The sequence below is a fragment of the Natator depressus genome, chromosome 8 (genome assembly GCF_965152275.1).
Source record: "Natator depressus isolate rNatDep1 chromosome 8, rNatDep2.hap1, whole genome shotgun sequence".
NCBI classification, from domain to species: domain Eukaryota; kingdom Metazoa; phylum Chordata; order Testudines; family Cheloniidae; genus Natator; species Natator depressus.
This window is the reverse complement of record NC_134241.1, coordinates 62,814,997-62,839,057: the sequence shown is the minus strand read 5'-3', so window position 1 is coordinate 62,839,057 and position 24,061 is coordinate 62,814,997. Positions and strand designations below refer to the sequence as shown.

The following is a 24,061-nucleotide window of genomic DNA, read 5'->3' as shown; positions in this document are numbered from 1 at the left end:
AACATATACACTATGACTGACTTGGCAAATGTGTTAGGATTAACCCTACTAGAGGGAAGATTTGTATCTCTGCATTTTACCTAACAAAATGGTAGCCTGCCAGGCATAATACCAGTATAGTATGAATGGTAAGAAACCCTATGGGACATATTTGGACTCTTGAGTCACTCATATACACCACAGCCCTAGTTTTGTGCCCTCAGATTTGGTACCTTCATTTATTCTGAACTGTTACAGTTTTTTCCAGGTGGTTCTTCCTGTGCTAAATCACAAAGTTTTTTTGCAAATGTTTACCTAATCTCTCCTCAGGTAAAATCTCTGTGGCTGCAATGAGAGTTTTGTTGAGTAGGGACTAAGTAAAAATCGAGGAATTTGGCCCTCGATATTTAACAATAAATGAAAGCTGTCTAAAACAGGAGGAGGTGTAAGAAATTTTGAAGCCCAACAGTGTCATTATAAATTAACCCTCTAATAATGAGACTACAGATTTTGTGGTAAACACTGAGTTTGTCCTGTGTGGTGGGAAATGACTCACCTCCAAGGTACCATCTTGCCCACTTGTGGATGGTCGTGTACCAGGAGGAGATCCCTCACAATGTGTGTGTTCTGGGGGCAGGATCCCCTGTTCACCAGGTGAAAGCGGTAACGCATGCACCAACTGAACAATCTGAGTGAATTGTGAGTGGAATCTTGCAGAGCTCTCCCCTCCTCCCACCTCTTCCAATTAGTTTCCACAGAACAGGGTAATCCTTCCTGGAGTCTGTGAATAACAAGCTGTTATGCAGTAATTTCTAAAGCTGTCTCATGCTGCTTGGTAGGAAAAGCTTATGGAGGTGAGAAGTAAAATAATCCAGATCATCAGATTGTATATGTCCTGAACTCATGACTCCAGTTAATGTAACATTCAAATAGCAAAGTACTAAAACTGAGGAGAGAACTGATGAGTGAATATAACAAGTTAATTTTTCTTTCATATACTCTGTAATATATATATGTTCAAAACTTTCTTTTAAAGTGAAACTCTGTGACTACCCACATATAGAAAATGGCAGATTAACTGGCTATTACAAAAACCACAGCAAAAAGGACTTTCCAGTACGTTTAGGGGTGACAATTTTCTATAGATGTCTTGATGGTTATGTATCTAAGAGCGAGAGCACCTGGAATCTAATCAGATGTACTGCAGATGGCTGGGACCCAATGCCAAAATGTCTTAGTAAGTAAATGTAAATTTGATTTTTTTCTGAAAAATACTATTGTAGCATGAAACACTAATAAATCTGTAGAGTATCATCAGCATTTGAAGGAACCAGGATGGGAGGAGTGGGGAGACTGTATAACAATGCTTTTGTAGTCTGGCTCTTACATGTCCCAGTCAAGACTCGTAATCCAGGGACATGAAAAAATCTTTAGTAGGACTTCCCCCTTGTTAGTCATGGCATACAAACAGAGAAGTTAGATAAACATACAAAATATCCTTTTGGGAAGGTTGCATAATAACATGACTTTATTTCTTAGTGTCCAAAATTTTAAGACACAAAACCAAAAACACAGAGAGAAAGCAGGCTGGTCCCCAAGGCAGGGAGGCACAATTCACCCCATTTTACTGCAAGCTGCCTCTTTACAGCCTAACTGCTACTAGATCCAGATTGCATGCTTCCCTACGGAGCCCCACAGCCTGCAAGCAGGATCAGGAAAACACTGATCAAGTCCACATGGATCTTACTGTCACATCCTATAACCATGCTGAGCTTGTATCTAGTAACAGTCGATCAGTGTGCCTCTTCATTGTCTCCTCTTTCACCTCTACCAAACATGTCACTGGTCCCAATATCTGCTTTACCACACCTTTTCCCCACTTCATCCCTCCCCGGTGATTTTCTACCAACACTGCCTGTCCTATGGAGACAAACCTGGCAGGTTTACATTGTGGGTTTTTGACTGTTTGCTGTCTTTCATCGAGTATTCTCAGTAAGTCTGGTCTAAGTAAATCAACTGTAGTACCTAACTAAAGTCTTAAAAACCTCAGCTGACAGACTGAGCTAGACCTATATGAGAACATGAAATTTGCAACGCACTATGTCCCCCGTTATTTTGGTCTAATGCTTGTTTCAATATCTGCACAAAACACTCGGCCAGTCCATTTGATGCTGGGTGATAGGTAACCAACCAAATATGCTTCCACACATTTTTCCATAGAAATGTGTGAAAATCCTCAGAAATAAATTATGGACCATTATCAGAAAAGAGCTCTGTAGGTAAACTGTAGATGGCAAACAGAAGAGACTGTTGTCATGTACACCAACTCTGGCCACCGAGAATAAGCAACAACCACAACTAAATAAATTTGCTTATTTTTCTGCAGAGTCAATGTGCAGCCATTGACAGGCTTCATAGCCCCCTTTCATGGGTGACATAGTATCGTTTCTGATATGTTTCAATGGCTGTTGCAGGAGTCATGCTGGCTACTTTCTGTTTCTATATCTTGAACTAAAGCCAACTACCTAAAATAACTTCTGGCCACTCTTTTCATTTTTACTACTCTTTGGTGCTGCTCATGTAATTCCACTGGCATCTTTTGCTGTTCACATTTTGCTATTACTACTCATAGCCCCCATAGAAAACAACCATTCTCCATGGATAACTCCAGTTTCCTGAAATAGTAAGGGCTAATTTGCTCTTTGGTTATGAGGTGTGGCCACCCCAGAAGTGCATCGCCTTTGAACCCAGTTTTACCAGTGACTTATAATCAGTGATGAGGGCAGCGATTAGATCACTTAGCTGGGATGTGGGAGAATGGCAAAGCAGGGACTTGACCTTGGTCTCTCACTTACTATGTAAGTGCCCTACCACTTGGCTCTTCTGGGATGAGCATCTCTCTCTCTCTCTCTCATATTTTTTATGAAAATTTTCAAAAGGTCTCAGGTTTTGTCTTAATGTGAAATAGGAAAATGGTTCCCTGTCCAGATCTATTCCTCAGCATATTCTGGGAACTGGTATGTGTAGGGAACACACTTAGTACCTGGAGAATTGGCTCTGGGCTGGAAAGTAATTCAGAGGTTGGGCGCAGACCAGGGGAGTCTGAGAGACCTAAAAGCATCGCAGCTGTTCCATAAAGTCTTTAGCCAATATCTAAGATTTCCCAGGCTTGTGCACAAAGCTTTTTACAAAGCCAGATCCACTCTAAGTGGAAAACTTTGCGTTCCAGTTGGAGAAATTTGTTACCTACACCCAAGTTTTCTCCATCTGCTATGAATATTTTTTTTCCATAGAGCATGTATAAATGTCTTACTGTCTGTCCAGCCCTGCTCCCTGGCCCCTCATAGAGTCTCCAGCCCTGTTTTCCCACTACTCATCACAGACAATTCTAACTAATTTCAAAACTGAAATTCTGATCACGTATAGTAGGCGAGGGGAATGTACACTAATTGGCCCTGTATGGGTTTTGAAAGTACAGATTATTCTATTTTTATGTTAGAAGTGGCAGAAATATTATGAGATTTTACTCCTCCAGCCCCCAGTGTGTAAAGTGCTCATTTTTGAAGTCTTGATGTTTGAAAACTTTTATTCTACCCTTTGAAAAACTAAAGGAAAATCTCCATTAGATTAGTTATAAAATTGCGGATAGGAATAGCTACTTCCCATGAAAAGTTAGAAGAGAGAAGTGGGGGTCACCACAACCTGGTGCAGTGTTGTTAATTAAATAGAGCTGTGGGCATGTATGGGTCTTCACAAAGCACAAATAAGGACAAGATCCATTCCCCAAAGAGTTTACAGTCAAATTCAGGTCAACATAATGCACAGCATAGCTGTTCCAGTACAAGATCAGTAGGTTTAGAGACATTGGTGGTCAGAATGACATAGGATGTGACAGTGAAAGAGGTGAATTTTAATGAGGGATCTGAAGCATAGAAGACCTGGTGCACAGAATGGTAGGCTTGACAGAAAGTGGAAAGCCAAAGGATCTCATTCCCCCCCACCCCAGTTTAAATACTTGCTGTCCAACTGCTAACCATACTAAACCTTTTTCCTTTAGAAAAGTGTTCTCCCATTTGGTTGTCAAATGGTAGATTCCTAATTCTATGGCAGAAATACTACAAAGAAGGTGATGAAATTTCGTATGTGTGTGATCATGAATATGTCCCCGAAAATCAGCAAGCAAAAGTTACATGCACAAAGAATAACTGGATGCCCACTCCAAGATGTATCTTGAACAGTAAGCAGCATTTTTGTTCTTTCAGGCTCCTGGCTAAAATACTTCCAAAACATGATCATGTTCTGCTTAAGAGAAATACAAAAATAGTGTAGTGATTAGTATAGATAGAACCTCTACCCATAGGTGGTGCTGTATCTTTATCTTAGTGCAAAGTTGTTGCTTTTTTGTTTTTGTTTCTAATATGTTGTTATATCTGATCAGGGCATTAGTAAGGAGTTTTAGCTCTGCCTGTTTGTGCTGGAGTTACTACTTGCAGTGTCCCAATAAATCCTTTGATTTCTATAAGCTAGTGTTATAATACCAATTCTAGCAGATGAATTATCATGAGAATGTTTATTCTTGACCTGAGTAACTGTACGATCATGTTGTTGTGACCCTCAGCCTTCCTCATCCAGACGCTCTCTGCTGTTTGGAAGCCCAATCCCTCCCCCAGCCCCCTATCAGTCAGGAGCAGTGTGTGTGTATAGGATCCTGGAGGGGGAGGCCAAAACCAAACTAACAAAAATGTGTGTCCCCTTTAAAAAACCAACCCTCCAAACTGACCCCTTCTGGCAGAATTCCTAGTGCTTCCTTATTGTTCTAGGAGGCAGGCTGGCTTATTCTCCCTTTCCCTTAGGTGTCAGCTTGGGGAGGAACCGCTTAACCCATTCTTACGGCCCTTGAGATCTCTGAGCCTTGAGTCAGAGCAACAAAACTTATAGTCAGATATGCAAAGTCTCTAGGGCCCTAGTCAGGCTAGTGACCTAAAGACTAAGGGGCCTGCAATCTGTAGCAGCCCGTGTTTACACCCAAGTTGTCTTGGTTGTAAGCGCCTGACTGTCCCGTAAAGGGGTAGTACACCTCATCACATATCTCCCCGCTCTGACTAGATCCATGGGTGCACTCAATAATTGTGCCTACATCTTCCTCAGTCAGAGAACAGAAATCAGTGTTATGATGTTCCTTTCCTGGACAGTGTTCTACTGCTCAGAACTGATATGGGCATTTCATCATATGGAGCTAGTGCAGAGCTATAGGATCAGTGATCAAGATAAACAAACAGGTAGTGTACTAGTGCCCTCATGGCCCAGTGGATGGGCAAGAATCTTTTTGAGGGCAGAGTACCACATCTCTTTGTCTAGGGACTTCCTATTCATGTAGAAGATGGTGTATTAGTGACCTTGGAACAGTTGGGAAAGGACCACACCCAGTGCTCACTTTGAGGCATTGGTCTGCAAAATAAACTCTCGTGTGAAGTCAGGGCTGTGCAGAAAGCAGAGAATTCTCTTCATCTCCTGAGACACCTGGTCTCACTGAGGTGACTCCAATCTGTCTTGAGACTGACTTTTCGACAAGGTCTATGAGAAGTGCTGCCAGTGAGGCAAAAATTAGCACAAACTGTCCATAATATCTGACTGGGCCCAGGAAGAACATACCTGTTTTTTGATGCTTGGAACAGGTATGTTGGCTGATAAACATGGCCATATTGCATCAAACTAATGGTCCATCTAGCCCCATATCCTGTCTTCGTGATTTTATAGATCTCTATTATATTCCCCCCTCAGTCATTCTTTTCCAAGATGAACAGTCCCAGTCTTTTTAATCTTTCCTCATGTGGAAGCTGTTCCATAACCCTAATCATTTTTGTTGCCCTTCTCTGTACCTTTTCCAATTCTAATATATCTTTTTTGAGATGGGGCAACCAGAACTGCATGCAGTATTGAAGATGTGGAGGTATCATGGGCTTATTATCTATCCCTTTCCTAATGGTTCCAATAATTCAGTTAGCTTTTTTGACTGCCACTGCACATTGAGCAGATGTTTTCAGAGAACTATCTATGTTGACTCCAAGACCTCTTTCTTGAGTAGTAACAGCTAATTTAGAACCCATCATTTTCTACGAATAGTTGGGATTATGTTTTCCAATGTGCTTTACTATGCACTTCTCAACTTTGAATTTCATCTGTCATTTTGTTGCTCAGTCACCCAGTTTTGTGAGATCCCTTTGTAACTCTTTGCTGCCAGCTTTGGACTTAACTATCTTGAGTCATTTAGTATCATCTACAAACTTTGCCACCTCACTGTTTACCCCATTTTCCAGATCATTTATGAATAAGTTGAACAGCACAGGTCCTTGAGAGACCCTGCTTTTTTCCTCTTTATATAGTCAAATCTGACCATTTATTTCTACCCTTTATTTCCTATGTTTTAACCAGTTACTGATCCAGGAAAAAGAAAAGGAGTACTTGTGGCACCTTAGAGACTAACCAATTTATTTGAGCATAAGCTTTCGTGAGCTACAGCTCACTTCATCAGATGCAGCTCACGAAAGCTTATGCTTAAATAAATTGGTTAGTCTCTAAGGTGCCACAAGTACTCCTTTTCTTTTTGCGAATACAGACTAACACGGCTGTTACTCTGATCCAGGAAAGGACCTTTCCTTTTATCCCATGGCTGTTTACTTTGCTTGAGAGCCTTTGATGTGGGACCTTGTCAAAAGGCTTTCTGAAAGTCCAAGTACACTATATTCACTGAATCACCCTGTCCACATGCTTGTTGATACCCTCAAAGAAATCTAATACATTGGTAAGGAATTATTTCCCTTTAGAAAATCTGTGTTCAGTCTTCCCCTACATATGTTCATCTATGTGTCTGACCATTCAGTTCTTGACTATGGTTTCAACCAATTTGTCTGGTCCTGAAGTTAGGCTTACCAGCCTGTAATTAACAGGATTCCCTCTAGAGCCTTTTAAAAAAAAAATCAGTGTTTCATTAGCTATCTTCCAGTCATCTGGTATAGAGGCTGATTTAAGTGATAGGTTACATACCACAGTTAGTAGTTCTGCAATTTAATGTTCCTTAGTTTATGCTCCTTTCTATTTTCCTCAATAGGATTTGACTTTCAGTTTTAAGGTATAACTTTTTGCCTCCAGTTGCCTCTTTTACTCTGTTTAGCCTTGGTGACATTTTTTTTATCTTCTTACTGCTTTTTTTTTTAATTTGGGTGTATACCTTTAGTATGAGCCTTTATTATGGTGTTTTAAAGGAGTTTCCATGCGGTTTGCAGGCTTTTCACTCTTTTCACTGTTACTTTTAATTTCTGCCTAACTAGCTTCCTCATTTTTGTGTAGTTCCCCTGTTGGAAGTTAAATGCTAGTATGGTGGGTGTCTTTGGTATTTCCCCCCCTACAAGAATGTTAAATTTAATTACATTATTGTCGCTATTACCGAGTGCTTAGCTAAATTCACCTCTTGGACCAGATCCTGTGCCCCACCTAGGACTCAGCCAAGAATTGCCTCTCCCCTTGTGGGTTCCAAGGAGCCTTCATTAATGGTATCCACTTTATCAACTAGCTGTTCTATTTAATCTTTTGCCTTCCCATTTTGCAGTTTCTTGGGTTCACCATCAGATTGGCATCTCGCAGTAACTGTAGGACTATGGCCAAGTCCCAGAGATGGGTGGACCAGTCCTAACTGTAGATTATGACATTGTCTAAATATGGTGCCACATGGCAATGGTGAAGGCATAACCCCTGCTGCATAGCAAATGGCTAGTGTCTGGCAGTCAGGACAGGAGGCAGATATTTGCTACCTATTTGTACAGTCTGGCCAAGAAACAAATCAACACCCCTGGACAGTTGGTCCTCGTGTTAGGCCACCTCAGTGTCAAAGATGTTACCTAGCACACTGTAATCTAGAGTGAAGGATTGTTCTGCTGGGCCCCTCTCCTGGTCATAAAGGGGTTTGTGTTGTTAGGAGATCCACTCTCTAAGGTCTGCCCCCATGGTCACCTTCAGGTTTTGTGGAGTTACTTCTGGGACAGACCCAGACTTGCCAAAGCTTTCCAGCCCTCCACCATTGGTTCCGTGGCTTTCAGGTCTTCTGAGGAATTTCAAAGGTCTGACTGGGCAACAGGGCTAGATCCCAGGTATCTGCTGAGTGCATTCCTTCTTGCCACTTCAGGGTTTCAGGGAAAGATGGGACGGAGTCTCCTCCCAAAAGAGCCAGAAGATGTTTTCAGTCCCGTCCCAGGATCACTGACCAGGATAGATGATCAGTCACTTCTATCTGGAGCTGGTTCACCACACGCAGGATCATTAAGGCTGTCAGGTATGTTTGCACATCACCGTGGCTACATGACACCTGGATGGGATGTCCCTGATTTAAGGCCTACAATGAAACTAGGTAGTGTTGAAGCTGGTCTGCCCACAGTCTGAATCTACCAAATGCTCCACGGTGTTTGGCCCTATTTTTGTTTGTGTTACATAAGGTACTGTGATGGCCTATGGATTCGTTGTTCACTTCCCTAGACTAATCAAAGTAGCATCCCAGATAGCCACAATTCATAAGGGATTATTCATGCCGAATGTATCCCAGGTCCTCACAGTGATAACACACCACCCAATCTCCCTAGACAAAAAGTGGTATGCTCCAGACAACTTGAGATTTGTGAGGGCTGATCCTTTCTGTCTGTGCTGCTGTTGTGGGTGGGCCTCAGTCCAGAATTTCAGTGGCTCTGAGCTGACCCTCTGTGTGGGCATTTGTGCCATTTCCTGCTGCTGTTCCTGACCACGCCTGCCCATTTGTGGGTGATTTGGCCTTCTGGAACCTCTCAGTCATTTCCATGGCCACTGCTAAACATGTCAGACAGAAATGCTGGATCCAGGCTTGTACTGCAGCTGGATCATCTACAGATATTGTTCCAGAACAATACCGTCCATTAGTTCCCCCATAGTCTCGGTCTCTGGAATCAGCCACTAGGCAACCATATCCTGGAGTCATTGGGCCACACCACATGGGTGCACTCTGGCAGAAAATGGTTCATCCCCCAAACTCTGATGATATATTTCCAAGTAGATGCCAAACCAGTCCCTTACGCTCATCTTTAGTGTTATATATAATTATGCCCTATCCTCACTCAGCCACTTGTGTTACTCACGGGCCATTTGTGTCTTGCTGGTGAGGTAGAAGCAAGTCACACTATCCAGTACTCCTTTCCCAGACGTTCTCCAAAGTGATCAAATAGGTCTCTGGGTCATCATCACCACTCAGCTTGGTCAGGGTGAGGCTTGGGAGATTTACTACGGCTGGTATCTTCTCCCTGCAGTTTGCTGGGTGAGCAGTCTGGCCATGTCTGTCTGAAGCTGGTGGTTCTGCTCCTGCTCTGCACATAGCACCTCTTGTTGTGGGGTGACTATTTGCATCTCTTCTTGAGGCTGTTGGGACACCAGCTGTGATTCTTGTTATGGGCAATTCCTCTCATGCTCCACCAGCTGTGTGTCCTGTGGGTATGGCTGGGCTTCATGCTGCGCCTCCAGAAACCACCAGCTCCAATCTCCCACTGTCTGTTGTGTTGAAGGAATAATCAGAGTATTCCATCCATGACCCTTCTTGAGGGTAGGGGGCTCACATGGAACCCTGCTGACTACACCATTTGTACAGGGTCCATCAAGCGGGAGGCCAAAACCTAACTAACAAAAAAAAGTGTCCTCTTTAAGAAGGCCTCCAAACTGACCCTGGCTATCAGACTTCCTACTGCTTCTTGGTGTTCTAGGAGGCAGGCAGGCTGGCTTTCTCCTATTCCTTAGGTGTCATGTCATGTCAGGAGAGGAATCACTTCATCTAGTTCATAAGGCCCTTGAGACTTCAGAGCAACCAAATGTATAGTCCAATAAACAAAGTCTCTAGGGCTCTGGTCAGGGTAGTGACCTGCCACCTACAGTAGCCAGCGTGGTTTCAGGTCCCCTTTCCATTGTTTAGCTTCCTTTCCCTAATTATATAGCCCAGCTCCGGGGGCAGGGCAGGGTGCTTCTGGATTGAACCCAGGCTATCTTGGCTGTAAGCTCCAGACTGTCCTCCAGATGCCCTGCCACAGTGTAGTATATACATGTTAGGATGGTGCAGCATGTTCCTCTGACTATGCCTGACTAACACTTCTGAGTGTTTCAAAGTGGGTTAAAGCCATGGCCCTACCTTCTCTTTCTGCCTCCCCTTCTTCTGTGGGGCAATTTGCACAATTTGTCCAGTGCCCCTGGGGCCTGGAAATCAATAAAGATATCACATATAGAATTTCAAATACAGGTTGTAATTCTAGTCAGCAATACCATAAGAAAATTGAGCCATACAAACTCATCGTCCATTCTGCTTCAAAGCCTTCTTTCCTTCATATCTCTATTTTTGTCAATTGCCTGGGAAAACAGATGAGCTGTGTAGTGTATCCTGAAGGTCAGAAAATTCAGGCAGAGAGTTAATTCCAAAGCTGAGTAAGTGCCTTTAAGGGATAATACCCTGCTAACAGCACTGTTCCTTTGAATTGCATTGAATTAAATTGAATTAAATGTACAAGCCCCTTCTTATCAAGATATGTCAAGTACATTAACAATACAAAGTTTCTTTACGGAATTACTTGTCCACAAACAAACAAAAGAATTGCCATAAAATAAGAGCTATGAGTGTCAAAATCAAAATGTTCATTTCCTTCCAGCCAACTTAAGACACTATCAGAAATTATGAGAGCTGGGAAGCAATATGGTGCGATGACCTTTATCCTTCCCTACTGACATCCCACCTGGTCTCCATAAAGTCAGAACAATATGAAGGAATGAAGTGAATTGTTCAAGGAGTTTTTAAATGGCATTACTCCATTTAATTTCATGTGCATCTCTCCTCATGGTCACCTTACATTTATGAAACACGTGTTAATTAACAGTATTTTTTTTCTTGAAGTAATGTCATTTTCTCCCTGCTTTAGAAATATGTGGAAGGACAGAGGTACCTCATGGTTATTTCTATGAAACAAAGAACAGGTTTGATTTAAATGAAAAAGCAACATATAGGTGTCAGATTGGTTACACGACTCCAGAAGGAAATGAGACAGGGGAGATACAATGTCTTGAAGAAGGATGGAGTCCTTTTCCAGAATGCATCAGTGAGTAGTTTAATGATTGAATCTCTCTATTTTTGTCACATGGCTCCTTACTGGATTTTCCCTTAATTGTAACTGTTTTTCCTTATTTTAATTAATCTATTGTTTGGGGAGGTGTTACCATCATAAACAAAATAACTTACTGCCATTGTCTCATCTGTATTTAAATCATAAGGAGATGTATTTTATGTAAAACACCAGAGTGGAAAGGTTTCGAAACTTTCTTCTGATTGTTATCACCTTAGGTATCTTAAATGTCCCTTTTCTCCAGGCCAGGGGAAGTATGGTTTTAATGGTGGAGAACTAAATCTCCCACTTTCATGAAATAATGACTTACAGTATTAGCCCAGCCCAAGTGAAGTTTAGGGCATTCCTTTTATTCCAGTTTACCTTATCTCCTGGTTATTCCGTCTATTAGTATCACCTTTGTGACTGAAAGAACTCACTTATAATTAGTTTTCAAGATGAGGCCCATTCTGTTTCACAGAGCAAGGGTACAATTATAACATAATCAGCATAGCTACCATGACTATGAGAATCCCCTCTACGGTGGCTGCCTGTGGAAATACATGAACTTGAAGCTGCTGACAGTTCTGGCTCTACAAAGCGGTGTCCCTTGTGATAGCACCTACCGGAGCTTTAGCAAACTGGGAAGCTTCAAAACAAATCAGGATACAAAATTCGTGCAATGAAGGAATAGACCGTTTTTCGGATGAGTGCCTCATTTTCCCATATTTCCAGCCAAGAATAATCCCCCCGTTTCTATAGGAGCTTTCTGCACCATATGACTCATATGGAATTCAGTGGGGAAATGTTTCTGGCTTTTGTGGTGTTCATGCATGTCATGATGTTGGAAATACAGACAGTGAGCATGACCATGCCACAGCATGGATCAGTTTGGTTAGTAAACAAGGACTAGACCTTCAAATGGGATAAAACGGGTCAATATAAGGGCCAATATTGTTAAATGCAGTTAGAACATCGTATGTAAGGCTGTACGTGTCTTTCCATCCCTAACCCTTTTATACATACAAAGCCAAATTTGCCTCTTGCTCCATCCACTTGGCATTGCTCTGGCTGCACAAAACAGCCAGAAATCAATTTAACTAGCTAGTGAGAGTTCCCCCCAGCCATGGAGGAGTTGGCTAGGGAAAAGGGACATTACTGGGGTGTCCTTGCACTGCAGGGGTCACTGGCTGCTGGAGTGAGCCCTTGGGGCCATAGGTAGCCAGCACAAGGAAGCTTGAAGAGGGTGGATCAGTCTGAGGATCTGGAAGGCAGAAGATTGGCTTAAAATCACCTTTGCTCCCTCCCCTACTCTGGTTCCCTGTTGTGCCTAACTGGTAAGATCAGAAAATCTGTGCCCTGGCTTCCCCATCCTGGAGAGTTTAGCTCTTAGTGTAACTCTTGCAGCCTGAAGCCTAGGGGGTGGGTAGGCTTAAGAGCCTGAGCTCCAGCACAAGCCCCAGTGTCCACACTGGTATTTTTAGTACTCTAGCTCAAGCCCCGCTAGTGTGAGTCTGTCGACCTGGGCTGGGAGGCTCACTCCGAGCTGCAATGCAGACATCCCCATAGATGGCTGAGGGAAGCATGACTACAACGGGAACAGCCACAGTAACAATATCCAGTACAGCAACTGAAGGAAGGGAATTATTCAGTGTCAGAAGGTAAGAAAAAAAACCCAGTGGCCTCACTATAAGTAAGGAAAAGTTAGGATAGATGTTAGGAAGATATTCTTTATAGTAAGAGCGTTAGAGTTGACTCTCAAGGGGAAAACCTGAGTCACTATCACAATAGATTGTCAAGAACAAACAGGTCTGAGAAGACATTTGTGGGACTAGCATAGAGGGAAGCCTACAAAATCAGGTCTCAAATTAAATGCTCAAAATGATCTCTTCTGTACCTGACTTTTGAGTGTAAGAATCCTCTTCTTTTACCTCCACATATTTCTAAAGACAAATGCAACAGACGTAATGTGCAACACTTTGTGTAGCATACTCTGTTTTGGTGTGGCATTGAAGCATTTTACATTTTTAAGTTTTTAAAAATATGCAATTAATAAGGTTGACATACACAAAGTACATATAATGAGGATACTTTAGGCTGTCAGAGTATGAGGATACTTTAGGCTGTCAGAGTATCTAGTTAATAAAAATAACTAATCTTTCTCTAATTCTGTAGAGACATGTAGAATGCCTGCTTTTGAGCATATTCATTTCAACACCAGCAAAATGGTGTTTTTGCCTGAAGACATACTGGAATATGAATGTGCAGATGGATACCAAACATTAAATAGAATCTCAAGGGGTCACACAATATGTAGCATAAATGGATGGACTCCAGAGCCCCAATGTTTTGGTAAGCTATTTTTTTTGTACTAATGAAACGTCTACACTGCAGAATGTGTTTCTTTGAATGGGTTTTGTAGCGGTTTCATTTAATAATTTAAATAAATATGATTTAGGTGCAGGTTACATTGTGAATAATGATTGGGTGGAAAAAATTGATGGCTCCCAGGGTAGTCAAGAATCATTAATCCCATTTAGTCAGCAGTCCCAAGGAAACAGTGTTCTTCATAGATTAAGATTAAAATATCAACCTCATTTCCCATTTCCTGGCTTTCTTTGAAAATTTGGAATAAACTATGTGGGTGACATTATTGATGGTGCACAGTGTGACATCTGTTTGTTGTATCCCTCCAACTTCATTTCATAGACTGTTTTTACAGATGATATAGGTAGTGTGGGAAGTGGTAGAGATGTACCAAGACCACAGCAAGAGAAAATTCTCTTTGGGCTATTGGAAGCATCAAGTACTGTGTCTCTTGAACCCTAATAGTTGTGGTCAGTCCCCATCTGGAATCATAGGTTGTTCCTGAGCAGGCTGCAGGAAGCCCAGTCCCTGTTATGGAGCTGAAGTATCTGTACAGAAACACCAGGGCCTGGAGTGGGGGCCGAGGGTGTATGGCTGTTTTAGACTGGGGGACGTGTTATGGTTTTACTTGCCATAGTCAGTGGATTTTTCGAGAATTAGTAGCTTGTATGTTAGCTAGTTAGAGTGCTTGAATCAACTCATGCAAACAGAATTTTTACTAAAATAAGAAATACTTATTTTAATATCTGCATTAAGATTTTATTGTAACAGGGAAATCTAAAGGCCTGATGGAAAATAGTGCAGTTTGAAAGGTTAACTTGATCAGCTTATTATTTACAGTTCACTAAATATAATTTTGCTGAGTGAAGCCCCAGGTCAGTGAAAATGGTCTGTTTTTAAAGTTTCCTGCAAAATTATTTATAATTAGAAGATAGAATGTGGGGGAAAGATGATGAAAATTCAAACCCTCATTTATTAAGGTTCATCATTTGCCTTCTGACAAATATCATATTATGCCCCGCAGCTTGTTTTTATTCATTTTGTTTTGCCTCCTTGTCTTCTTTTCTTCCCCACCTGAGATGGGAATCTTATACTTTTAGAGAGATTCCCAGTCTATCCTCCCCAGGACTTTTCTTCTTGCTGATAATCAAAGCCTTGGTCCACACAATGGGAGCCTTTCCATTGATTTCAACAGGCTCTTAATCAGACCCTAAATTATTTTGTTCCTATAAGCAAAATTATTGAATCCTTTTCCATAGGTGTAGTTGTTACAATGTGATATTTTCTTTCCTTCCCTCACTGCCATCTTTAGCAATAGAATGTGAAATGGTGATGCTGGCCCATGGAGAGGCTTTTCCCAAGAAGGACAAATATCTTAATGGAGACGTGATGACATTTTCCTGTGCAAAACGTTACACCAGAGTAGGACCGGACTCTGCTCAGTGTTATTATTTTGGATGGTCCCCAGCACCTCCGACATGTCAAGGTAAATATTTACTCTCAGGTTATTGAAAAGGGAGAATAGTAATTCATCTGACTCTTGAATACTCTTAATCTTGTGGTGGGCTTCTTCTGTATTGTAGCCTCTCCTCCAAGTCAAATCATTCATCTGTCCCCCTGCTAATGCAGGGACTGTTGCCTTCAGCACGTTTTCATTGTCTAGTTCTAAATGCCCTGACTAACTGAGTTTTCACCATTTACAGTGGGAAACTATTCCTGAACCTCATATCTCACAGTTAGGATGTTTCTTCCCTTTCTTAATTTCATCCTATTATTCTTAGCTATGCATAGTGGAGAGGCCTGTTGTCTGAAAATGGACAGGTAAAATTTACACATATAAAAGTCCACTCAGACTTTTCATAACAATGGTTAAAAATTACAATATGTCTGATCCAGAAAAGGATAGGCTGTGCCTACCTAGTCCCTCTGTGTTGTAGGCGAGGGGCATAAGATAACCTTAGTGCATACCCCTATTTCCTTTCTAAATTATCCAGATCATGCCTCATTGTTTAAAGTAGGGTACTGTCAGGGTATACCCCCCCAAATCTGAACTCTAAGGTACAGATGTGGGGACCCACATGAAAGACCCCCTAAACTTATCTTCTACCAGCTTAGGTTAAAACTCTTCCAAGGCACAGTCTTCTGCCTTGGACAGATGTTGCTGCCATCACCAAGTGATTTTCACAAATATTCAGGGAAGGGTCACTTGGAAACCCTGTCCCCCCCCAAAATACCCCCCCAAGCCTCTTCACCTCCTTTCTTGGGGAGGCTGGAGAATAAAATACCAATCAGACATGAGCACGGACCAACCCCTTGTCTAAGGACTTTGGAATCAAAGGATTATTTTAAAAAAAAGTAAATTTTATTAAAAAAGAAAGAAACATCTGAAAACTCAGGCTTTAGGGATTAAACACCAAAAATAACTTTCTTGGAGTTCAGTTTAAAGGTTACAAGCAAAACAAAAGCACCTGGGGTTAGCACAGAGGAATCCACAAACCAAAACAATCAAAGGTTCCTAATCGCATCTGTCTTAACTTTTCCTGTGCTACTTACATATCTGGGGTTCCAAATGAGGCATTTCTAGGTATGATGCTGATGATTTTCCATATCTGGCTTAAAGTTTACAGCATGTTGCTGCCTTCCCCTCTCTCCAGCCTGAAAGACAAAGAACCCCCACTCATTTTTCCAATTTGAAAGGGTACAGCCTCCCTATTGATTCCCCGATCAGGTGCTAACTCAGGTTAAGCTTCTCTTAACCCTTTACAGTTAAGGCAATTAGGGTTCAGTGCTCAGGAGGATCCTATAGCTATTGACTGGCTGGGTGTCCATTAAAGGGAGTTACCCCCCACCTCATTTATCACAGGTACTAACAATGCAAGCTAATTATTCATAGTACGGGGAGGTGTTATGTAAACTTCTATCACATATCTATACTGGTGTTTTTCTACCCAGTCCAAAAACCATCTCACTCCTTGCTCTTCTATCCTGGAGTAGAATCTACTAATTGTGTGGAGTGAGACTAGGATGAGCCCTGCAAAATCATTTCCACTTGTGACCTAAATCAGCATTTGAATCCAAATCTCCAGAGATGTGTGGTCACTCACTAAGACATTTGTGTCACATTTCCCCACTTGCAGGAGTTAATTTGTTTTCATCCATGTTGATTATAGAGTATTTCTAGTTGTGCCTAATATTATACTAAATATTCAGATATTCTTTTTGTTCTAGTGGAAATCAAAGATTGTGGGCCACCACCCAGCATTACCAATGGGAATATTATCAGTGAACTTCATGAGAAATATCAGCATGGTGACTCAGTGGAATATGACTGCAACCTCAGATTTAAAATGATCGGATCAAAGAATATAGAATGTGTTGATGGAGAATGGTCATCTTCACCCGTTTGCATTGGTAAACTATAGATTTTTCACTCTTAAGATTAGAAAACTATACACAATGAGGCATAGTAACATGCTGGCTGGTGTGCAAAGTTTCGGTACCATAGCCCTCTGTGGGATGGAATCAGACCTGTGAAAGCTTGTGACAGGTGCATTCTTTAGTGAGGTAACACTGGAAAGACTCCGGCCTTAATTGAAGTCAATTAAGCAGTTTCTCTTAGGGATTACTTGGGCGGCAATTGTTGGGCTAATGAGGCAATTTATTCAGTAAATGGGAAGATATATCTGGGCGGAACTAGGAAGTGAAGGGAGAGGAGAGAAAGCTGTGTGGAATGCTTTTCCTGTTGTATGCTGAAAACTAAAAGCACATGTGGTGAGAGAGAAACAGGCTGTGTGTTTGTAGCTAGGTAGCAGTATTCACACAGTAAGTGAAGGGATACCCTGTGACAAAGTATGTTTATTACCTTGATGCCTAATATGCTACTCAGGGACCAACTGTAATTTGCAGGATCTGGAACGAAGGTTGATTAGGAAAATTGTAAGCTCTTTGGTTCTGTGTTTGTACCATGCTAGCAAAATGGGGTCCTGGTCCGTAACTGGGGCTCCTTGATACTGCAGTAATATTATTTATGAGTGCTATATGGCTAGTTTACTACTCGTACCTTGAGGGAGGCATTTGGTATGCATGTTAATTCTTATAATTTTAAGAATTAAAAATAAATGCACAAAACTATAGTATTTTCTTGCTCTTGCAGTTTATTTGGAAATCAAATAGAGTTTTTTTTGTTTGGATTCAGTAGCAGTGAAGACCTGCAGCTCCAGGAAATAATTACAGATCTTTTCATAAAATAAAGAGATACTATGAATGTTACCTATTTATAGAGAATCTTAGGTGCACGTACAAAAACAGTTGAAAAGCAAAGAGGTGTGGAAAAGGATATTTGTGCAGATCAGTAATGGAATGTTTCCTGGGGGAGTGTGTTGTAAGGAGCAATTTAATAGAGGGAGGGGAGGTTGGGTCGTGTATAATAAGCGATAAGGAATCCTAGGTGTAGGGGTGGACATGAAATTAAGCACAAACTAAAAGTGAAATGAGAGGAGAAAAAAAAAGCAGCTAGCCAGGAGATTTTGTGATGAATGTAGGTAGGTGGGGGTAGGCAATATGGGGCAAAAAGACAGGTAGTAATGAGATTGTGCTGAGCCTTGGAAGTGAGAGTAAGGAACCTGAATTTGTTGCAGTCAAAGAGAGCCAGCAAAGGAAAGAATCCAGAGAGCAGTGATGTGGTCACAGCAGGAAGGGAGGGAAATTATTTTAGCGCTGTTTTTGCTGCAGATTGGAAGATGAGAGGCTGAGCTTGAGGGAAGGCAGGAAATATGACTGCAACCTGAGATTTAAAATGATTGGATCAAAGAATATAGAATGGGAACAAGATCAGGTCCTAAAATAGTGATTTTAATATTTGCATTAAATTTCTTTTATGATATATCTGTAAATGTGACAAAACTATAATATGGATCATTTATGTTCTTTCTCCTACAGAAGAGGAAAAAATGTGTGTCCCACCCCCCAGTATTGTCAGAGGGAGTGCTATCAATGTAAACCAGAACCAATATTTTCATGGTGATTCAGTGGAGTATGGCTGTGAAGGAAACCTTGAAATTGTTGGGACAAATATCATAAAATGTCTTAGTGGAGAATGGACATCTTTACCTTCATGTGCTGGTAAACTGTCGTTAGATAACACTTTAAATAAAATTAAGTTACATTGATGTTTAAAGATGTATAGAGTTTAATAGTATTTTCATAAATATAGATGAATAATGTGGATATTGTATCCAAAACCAATTATATTAAAATAACATCAAGGTTGCAAAGTCAAGCACTCAAAAGTTAGGAAATACACAACTGAAGGTTGTCCATGTATCTTTACTTCTGCCTTCCTGGACATGTGTTGTGTTATAGTCTTTAATCAGATGAACAATATACTATATTTTCCACAAAACCCCAGCCTCATTCAGCGAATGAGAAGTTATTCAACATTCCTTTTTATCCTCTACATTCATTATGTGGCCACGGCCTTATTTACTGCACACCATTCAAACCCTGCACTGAATAGAAAACTACTAATTTCCTGCTGGATGTTTCTGTGTTTCTCATCATAGTATTTGAGCACTCCACAAACATTACTACATGTGTTCTCACAACAATCCTGTGAGATAATGGGGAATTATTTCCATTTCACAGGTAGGAAACTGAAATACAGACATTAGGGCTAAAATTGTCAAAAGCGTCCACTAATACCAAATGAGACACCTAGGCTCTAACTTTCCACACTACTTCTAGCAGTTTTATAGCACACTGTATGTTAAAAGCACAGCTCCCATTGACTTCAGTTTCAGGCATGAGTGCTCAGCAGTTCTACAAATCTGGCCCTAGATGTCTTGTGGTCAACTGTGAACATTTAATTGACTTGGCTAGCACCATATAATAATTCTTTTACAGAGTCAGGGATACAGTCCAATTCTCTTGGCCAGCATTCAACTTTGTGAACAATGAGACAATCCCTCCTCTTCAGGAAATTTCCTACCTCATTCTTTACCAGCCTTCTAGTGTGAAGAGTTGAAACAAGGTTCCTAAGACCACAATCTCTTTTACTATACAACCCTAATTCATCCTCTGACCAGGACCGTCCTTTGGACTGAAGTGGGATGAAAAAAGTATGTGATCATGTAATCAAAGACTGTAATTTAATGCATAATCACAAGGGAGCCAAATTAAGATTGAATAGGTAACCTTCATTCTGGCACTTCCTAACATAAGATTTTTTTTTTGGATGCCGTTTCAAAATTAAATAACAAGAAAACTGTAAAAACAGAAATTCCATTATGTGGAACCATTCTGACATTCAATTTGTATCATCGGCAAGGTTTGGCTCTTTGGATCCACTGCACAGACTTCTGAGTTAAAGGAGGCTGTCCTCCTTTGTGGATCAGGTACTATAGAAGACATACACTCTCCCAGTGAGTTTCACAGATATTTGAGAGCAAAGAAATATAGAAACTCAGGACTGCTGGATTTAATTCCAGGTTCTGGATAGGAGTGTATACTAGTGATTATAGACCCTTCCACTGTCCCACCCCCTGCTCCTATCCTTCTCCTGACCCCCATCCATCAGGCCCCTCCTGCTCCTCCTCTATACTCCCACCTTCCTCTCTGTCTATACCTTTTTGCTGGCTCCTGCCCTTTGCTCCTATATTCCCCTACATCCTCCAGCTCCTGCCCCATCCCCTTCTGTTCCTATCCAACACCATCTGTTCCTATACCTTGCCAAAACACTTCCTCTCCCTCTACTCCCATCCTCCCAGATGTTGTCCCCCCTTCCACCACTGTCTCCCACCCCCAAGTGCATTTCCTCACACTCTGACTCTGCAAACCCCTCTCCCTGTACCCCACCAACCCACCGTTTCTCACCCCCTGCATACTAAATCAGGCTGCTTCCTTATTCTCCTCACTACTTGAGCACTGTAAGTTAACATTAAGAGCGCAAGGGAAGACAATCTTCCTGTTCTCAGTTCTGGATCCCAACAGGACTACAGCAAACTGGAGCAGTAATTGTATGGAAAGTCCTGCTCAGCTCCTATCGCTGCCGAATGCAGTGTGTTCACTCACTTTGTGGAGATGGCACGTGCACAGTCTGGTCACTCACAGGAGCTCTAAGGACATGGAGCATGTTCAGTGCTGACAGAATCTTCAAAAATTTCAGTTGTCTTTTGAGCTCGTGTGAGCTGAAATTATTCAAAGGTTCATACATTGGCCATATTTAGGCAGTATTTCCCAGGAACAGCAAAAGGCACATCTCTGATGCCAGGATGTCCCCTCTTGCCAAATTTGAGATCCATGCCTCAGTATGGAGGAGCTAAAGCTTCTAAAAACATTCTTACAACCAACTCATTAACATGGGCAAAAGAATGTGTTTTTCATTTACTTCATTCTTAGAAAAGGCAGAACCATTTTACTAACACTTTTCATACTAATAACTTCATAATGACATCATCATATCAATCAGAATTCATAAGTTGTACAGAATCATCACGCGTAGCATAACAAATTTCAGCCTGAACAGTTTAAGTTTAACAAAGTTCTACTGTGAAGAGTTGGACAATCTTAATTTAGGCAGCTCTACCTGCACCGTTTCTAATTATTTGGAGAACCGTTCTCCACCTGGCATAGCTCCCGTATTGGTTTCATGCTGGGTTTTCTCTACTGTGGCTCCTAGTTTGCAAAGACTTAGGCATTAGTTTAACTTGACGCACCATGAATAGTCCTACTGAACTCAAAGGGGTACTCAGTGTGTAAATGTAGCACATAAGTAAGTCTTCACAGTCCTGGGGTCTAAATTTGTTCTGGAGTTTCAAAACAGTTTGACCCCTTGTTTCAATGTATCTTTCCAATAACAGGCAACTTTGTAGCATCCCTGGGACTTTTAGGATGTAAGGGGCTATACGGTGGGTTTGTTTATTTGTTTGCTTTATGGAATTTTCCAATAACCTCAAACATTTCCAGGATGTGAGAGATTAATCCCACCCTCTGACCTCCTGTATGTCTGAAGCCGGTCTTTTCATACTGGAACTACTTTTGTGGCCTTTTCTTCTAATTCTTTCTTTCAGTTTCACAGGCTACTATAAGATAGTATATGGACTATGAAAATCAGGTAATTGCACTAAAATAAGATTTGCATATTTACAAAACCAAGAAAGTAAGTAAGTCACTAAGGAGCTTCGGAAAATTGTATCCTGTATTCAACCCAGTGGTCAGTTTGCTTAGCTTGCACAATTATCTGACAGGTTTCAGAGTGGTAGCCATGTTAGTCTGTATCAGCAAAAAGAACGAGGAGTACTTGTGGCACCTTAGACTAAAAAATTTATTTGAGCATAAGCTTTCGTGGGCTAAAACCCACTTCATCAGAGAAGCCTTCATTATAACTCCCAGAAACTCCTAATTAAAGACACAAGGCCTGGTTCAGCACATCAACTTTAAGACACGTATTCCTTTCTTGGATACTGATTGTTTGAAATAATCTGCTGATGGTGGTACACTTCTCTACACAGTGGTGGGGTTTGAAAAACAGCAGAAAGAAAATAGCAGAAGAAAAAATCAAATTAAAATTTGGTTGTTCTTTCACACATTTAAAGGGACACTGTTAACTTAAAAAAATCACCTTCTGTTAGAAAATATCTTGCCTGCTATTGTTAAAAGCACACAAACTATAAACACTGGAGAAAACATGCTTTTCCTTTGATCTCCTTCTGCTACTAATCTTGGACATTACTTGTAACAATAGTAGGTACAAAATTTTCATGTAGACACATCTTCAAGTTGATGGAATCTCTTTAAATGCATATTTACTTGACAGGTTCTTTGATCTATAACATATTTTAATTTTTGTGTTGGGTTTTATTTAGATCCATCTGTCAAATGTGTACTTCCAAGGAATCTTGAGAATATCGGATTTTTATCGGTTTACAATTTTCAAAAGAGTTTCTATCACAAAGATGTTGTAAAGTACAGATGTAATTCAGATGTCAAGAAACTTAAACAAACAGTCTGTGAATATGGGAAATGGTCACCCAAGCCAGAATGCATTGGTAAGTATTTGCATTTATATAAAATTGTTGCTTTGTAATCCAGCTAAAGAATGCTAATTTCATTAAAGCTACTATTAATCTAAACGAAGTTCACTAGTTTGAAAAATAGGACGGATTTTAATAATTAAACCATAAATCTGTTTATATGCTAATAGGAAGAAAACACTGACCAAATACTTTTTAAATTGCAGAAAGAATTTGACATCGTAAACAAATGACTTTTGGCTATTTACTATGAATTACTTTTGCAGAACAATTAAGAGTCTGAATAAAGTACTTATTGCAATGAGAGTTGGTTTAGTTTCTCTCTCTCTACATAGAGATGATGTCTTCTTGATCTGCAGTGCCATAAGTGAATGCAGATTACGTAGACCTGACTTTTGTGCTGTGCTCAGAAAGAAACTTTAAACAAACTGTAGAATTTTTGGGTCAGTGGGAGACTGCTAAAGAAAATGTCAGACCAGTGTGCTGAGCTTGTGCTAGTGAGTCTCTCTCTCTCTCTAATTAACTTAATCCTGTAGCAGAAGAGAAAGGGGACTCCAAAGGAAATGATTTTTGCCCTACATGTTTAACTCAATGGTTTACAAAATTTGTGTCCTCTGTGGAAGAAAAGAGGGACTCAGTATCGTGAGTGGTTTTATCCTCAAGTTACTAGGGTTGAACCGCATTTGAGGTACATGGAGACTGTGATTAAGGCCAATAAATATCTGTGGAAATGAAACCTCAACAAATGCAAAAACCTCTCAATAAGAGGAGGAGGGGGGAAGACTAGAAACTCTGGAAAACCAGGTGAGGGCTAGATGTGTTTGGATTCTGTGTTTTGTAATATCATTTTGAGCCTTCATGCAATACAATCCCCATGCATAAATCTGGAAAAATGGATAATCTAAGAAATGCTGCCAGTTTGTCTGATGTTGGACAAAAATAGAATCCTGGAGGCTGCTAGGGCTGCAAGTGACTTAATTTTGTGGTGTAGACAAGCCCTAAGTCGACTTTATCTAATTCGAGCTCGAGCCCCCGAATTAATGAAGTCGATTGTGCTTGGCCACACCATGCTCATTGTCTCTCTGGAGCGCGTCCTCACTAGTAGCGCCTGGATCGATGCACAAAGCAGTGCATCGTGGGTGGCTATCCCAAAGTGCAACTTGCCGCAGTGTTTCAGGAAGTTTGTGCATGCCTCATGGGACCAAAACATTGTCTCAGGGAAGAATGGGAACATTACGTCAATATCCCATGATGCACTGTACTTCCTCCCTCACATCAGCGGCAAACAACCACGTGGTTTTCGCGCCTTAAAACTGCCACAAGCATGCCATAACCCCAGAAGCATGGAGCCCGCTCACCTGTGCATTCTTGCTGTGAGCATCTCAAACACCTTGCGCCTTCTCCTGCAGTATTTCCAGAGCCAAGGTAGCGTCCGCCGCGCGGAACATAGCAATGTCCTGCAAGCAGCCCTTCTGCAAGCCATTAAAAAAACAACTCACAGTTGTTGCTGGCAGTCAGAGCAGCTGCACTATGTTGAGC

The 24,061-nt window shown here is 41.1% G+C and overlaps 1 protein-coding gene across 1 annotated transcript in view; it reads left to right on the top strand.

The window, feature by feature from the left end:
* Positions 1 to 24,061, top strand: part of LOC141993008 (complement factor H-like) — a 58,783-nt gene that overhangs the window by 10,321 nt on the left and 24,401 nt on the right. The window contains exons 5-12 of the mRNA XM_074962349.1: positions 1,016 to 1,216; positions 4,037 to 4,216; positions 10,947 to 11,123; positions 13,302 to 13,478; positions 14,806 to 14,979; positions 16,722 to 16,904; positions 18,432 to 18,614; positions 22,355 to 22,537. Of these exons, the coding sequence (XP_074818450.1) occupies positions 1,016 to 1,216; positions 4,037 to 4,216; positions 10,947 to 11,123; positions 13,302 to 13,478; positions 14,806 to 14,979; positions 16,722 to 16,904; positions 18,432 to 18,614; positions 22,355 to 22,537 (1,458 nt within the window). The remainder of the gene's footprint in view (positions 1 to 1,015; positions 1,217 to 4,036; positions 4,217 to 10,946; positions 11,124 to 13,301; positions 13,479 to 14,805; positions 14,980 to 16,721; positions 16,905 to 18,431; positions 18,615 to 22,354; positions 22,538 to 24,061) is intronic.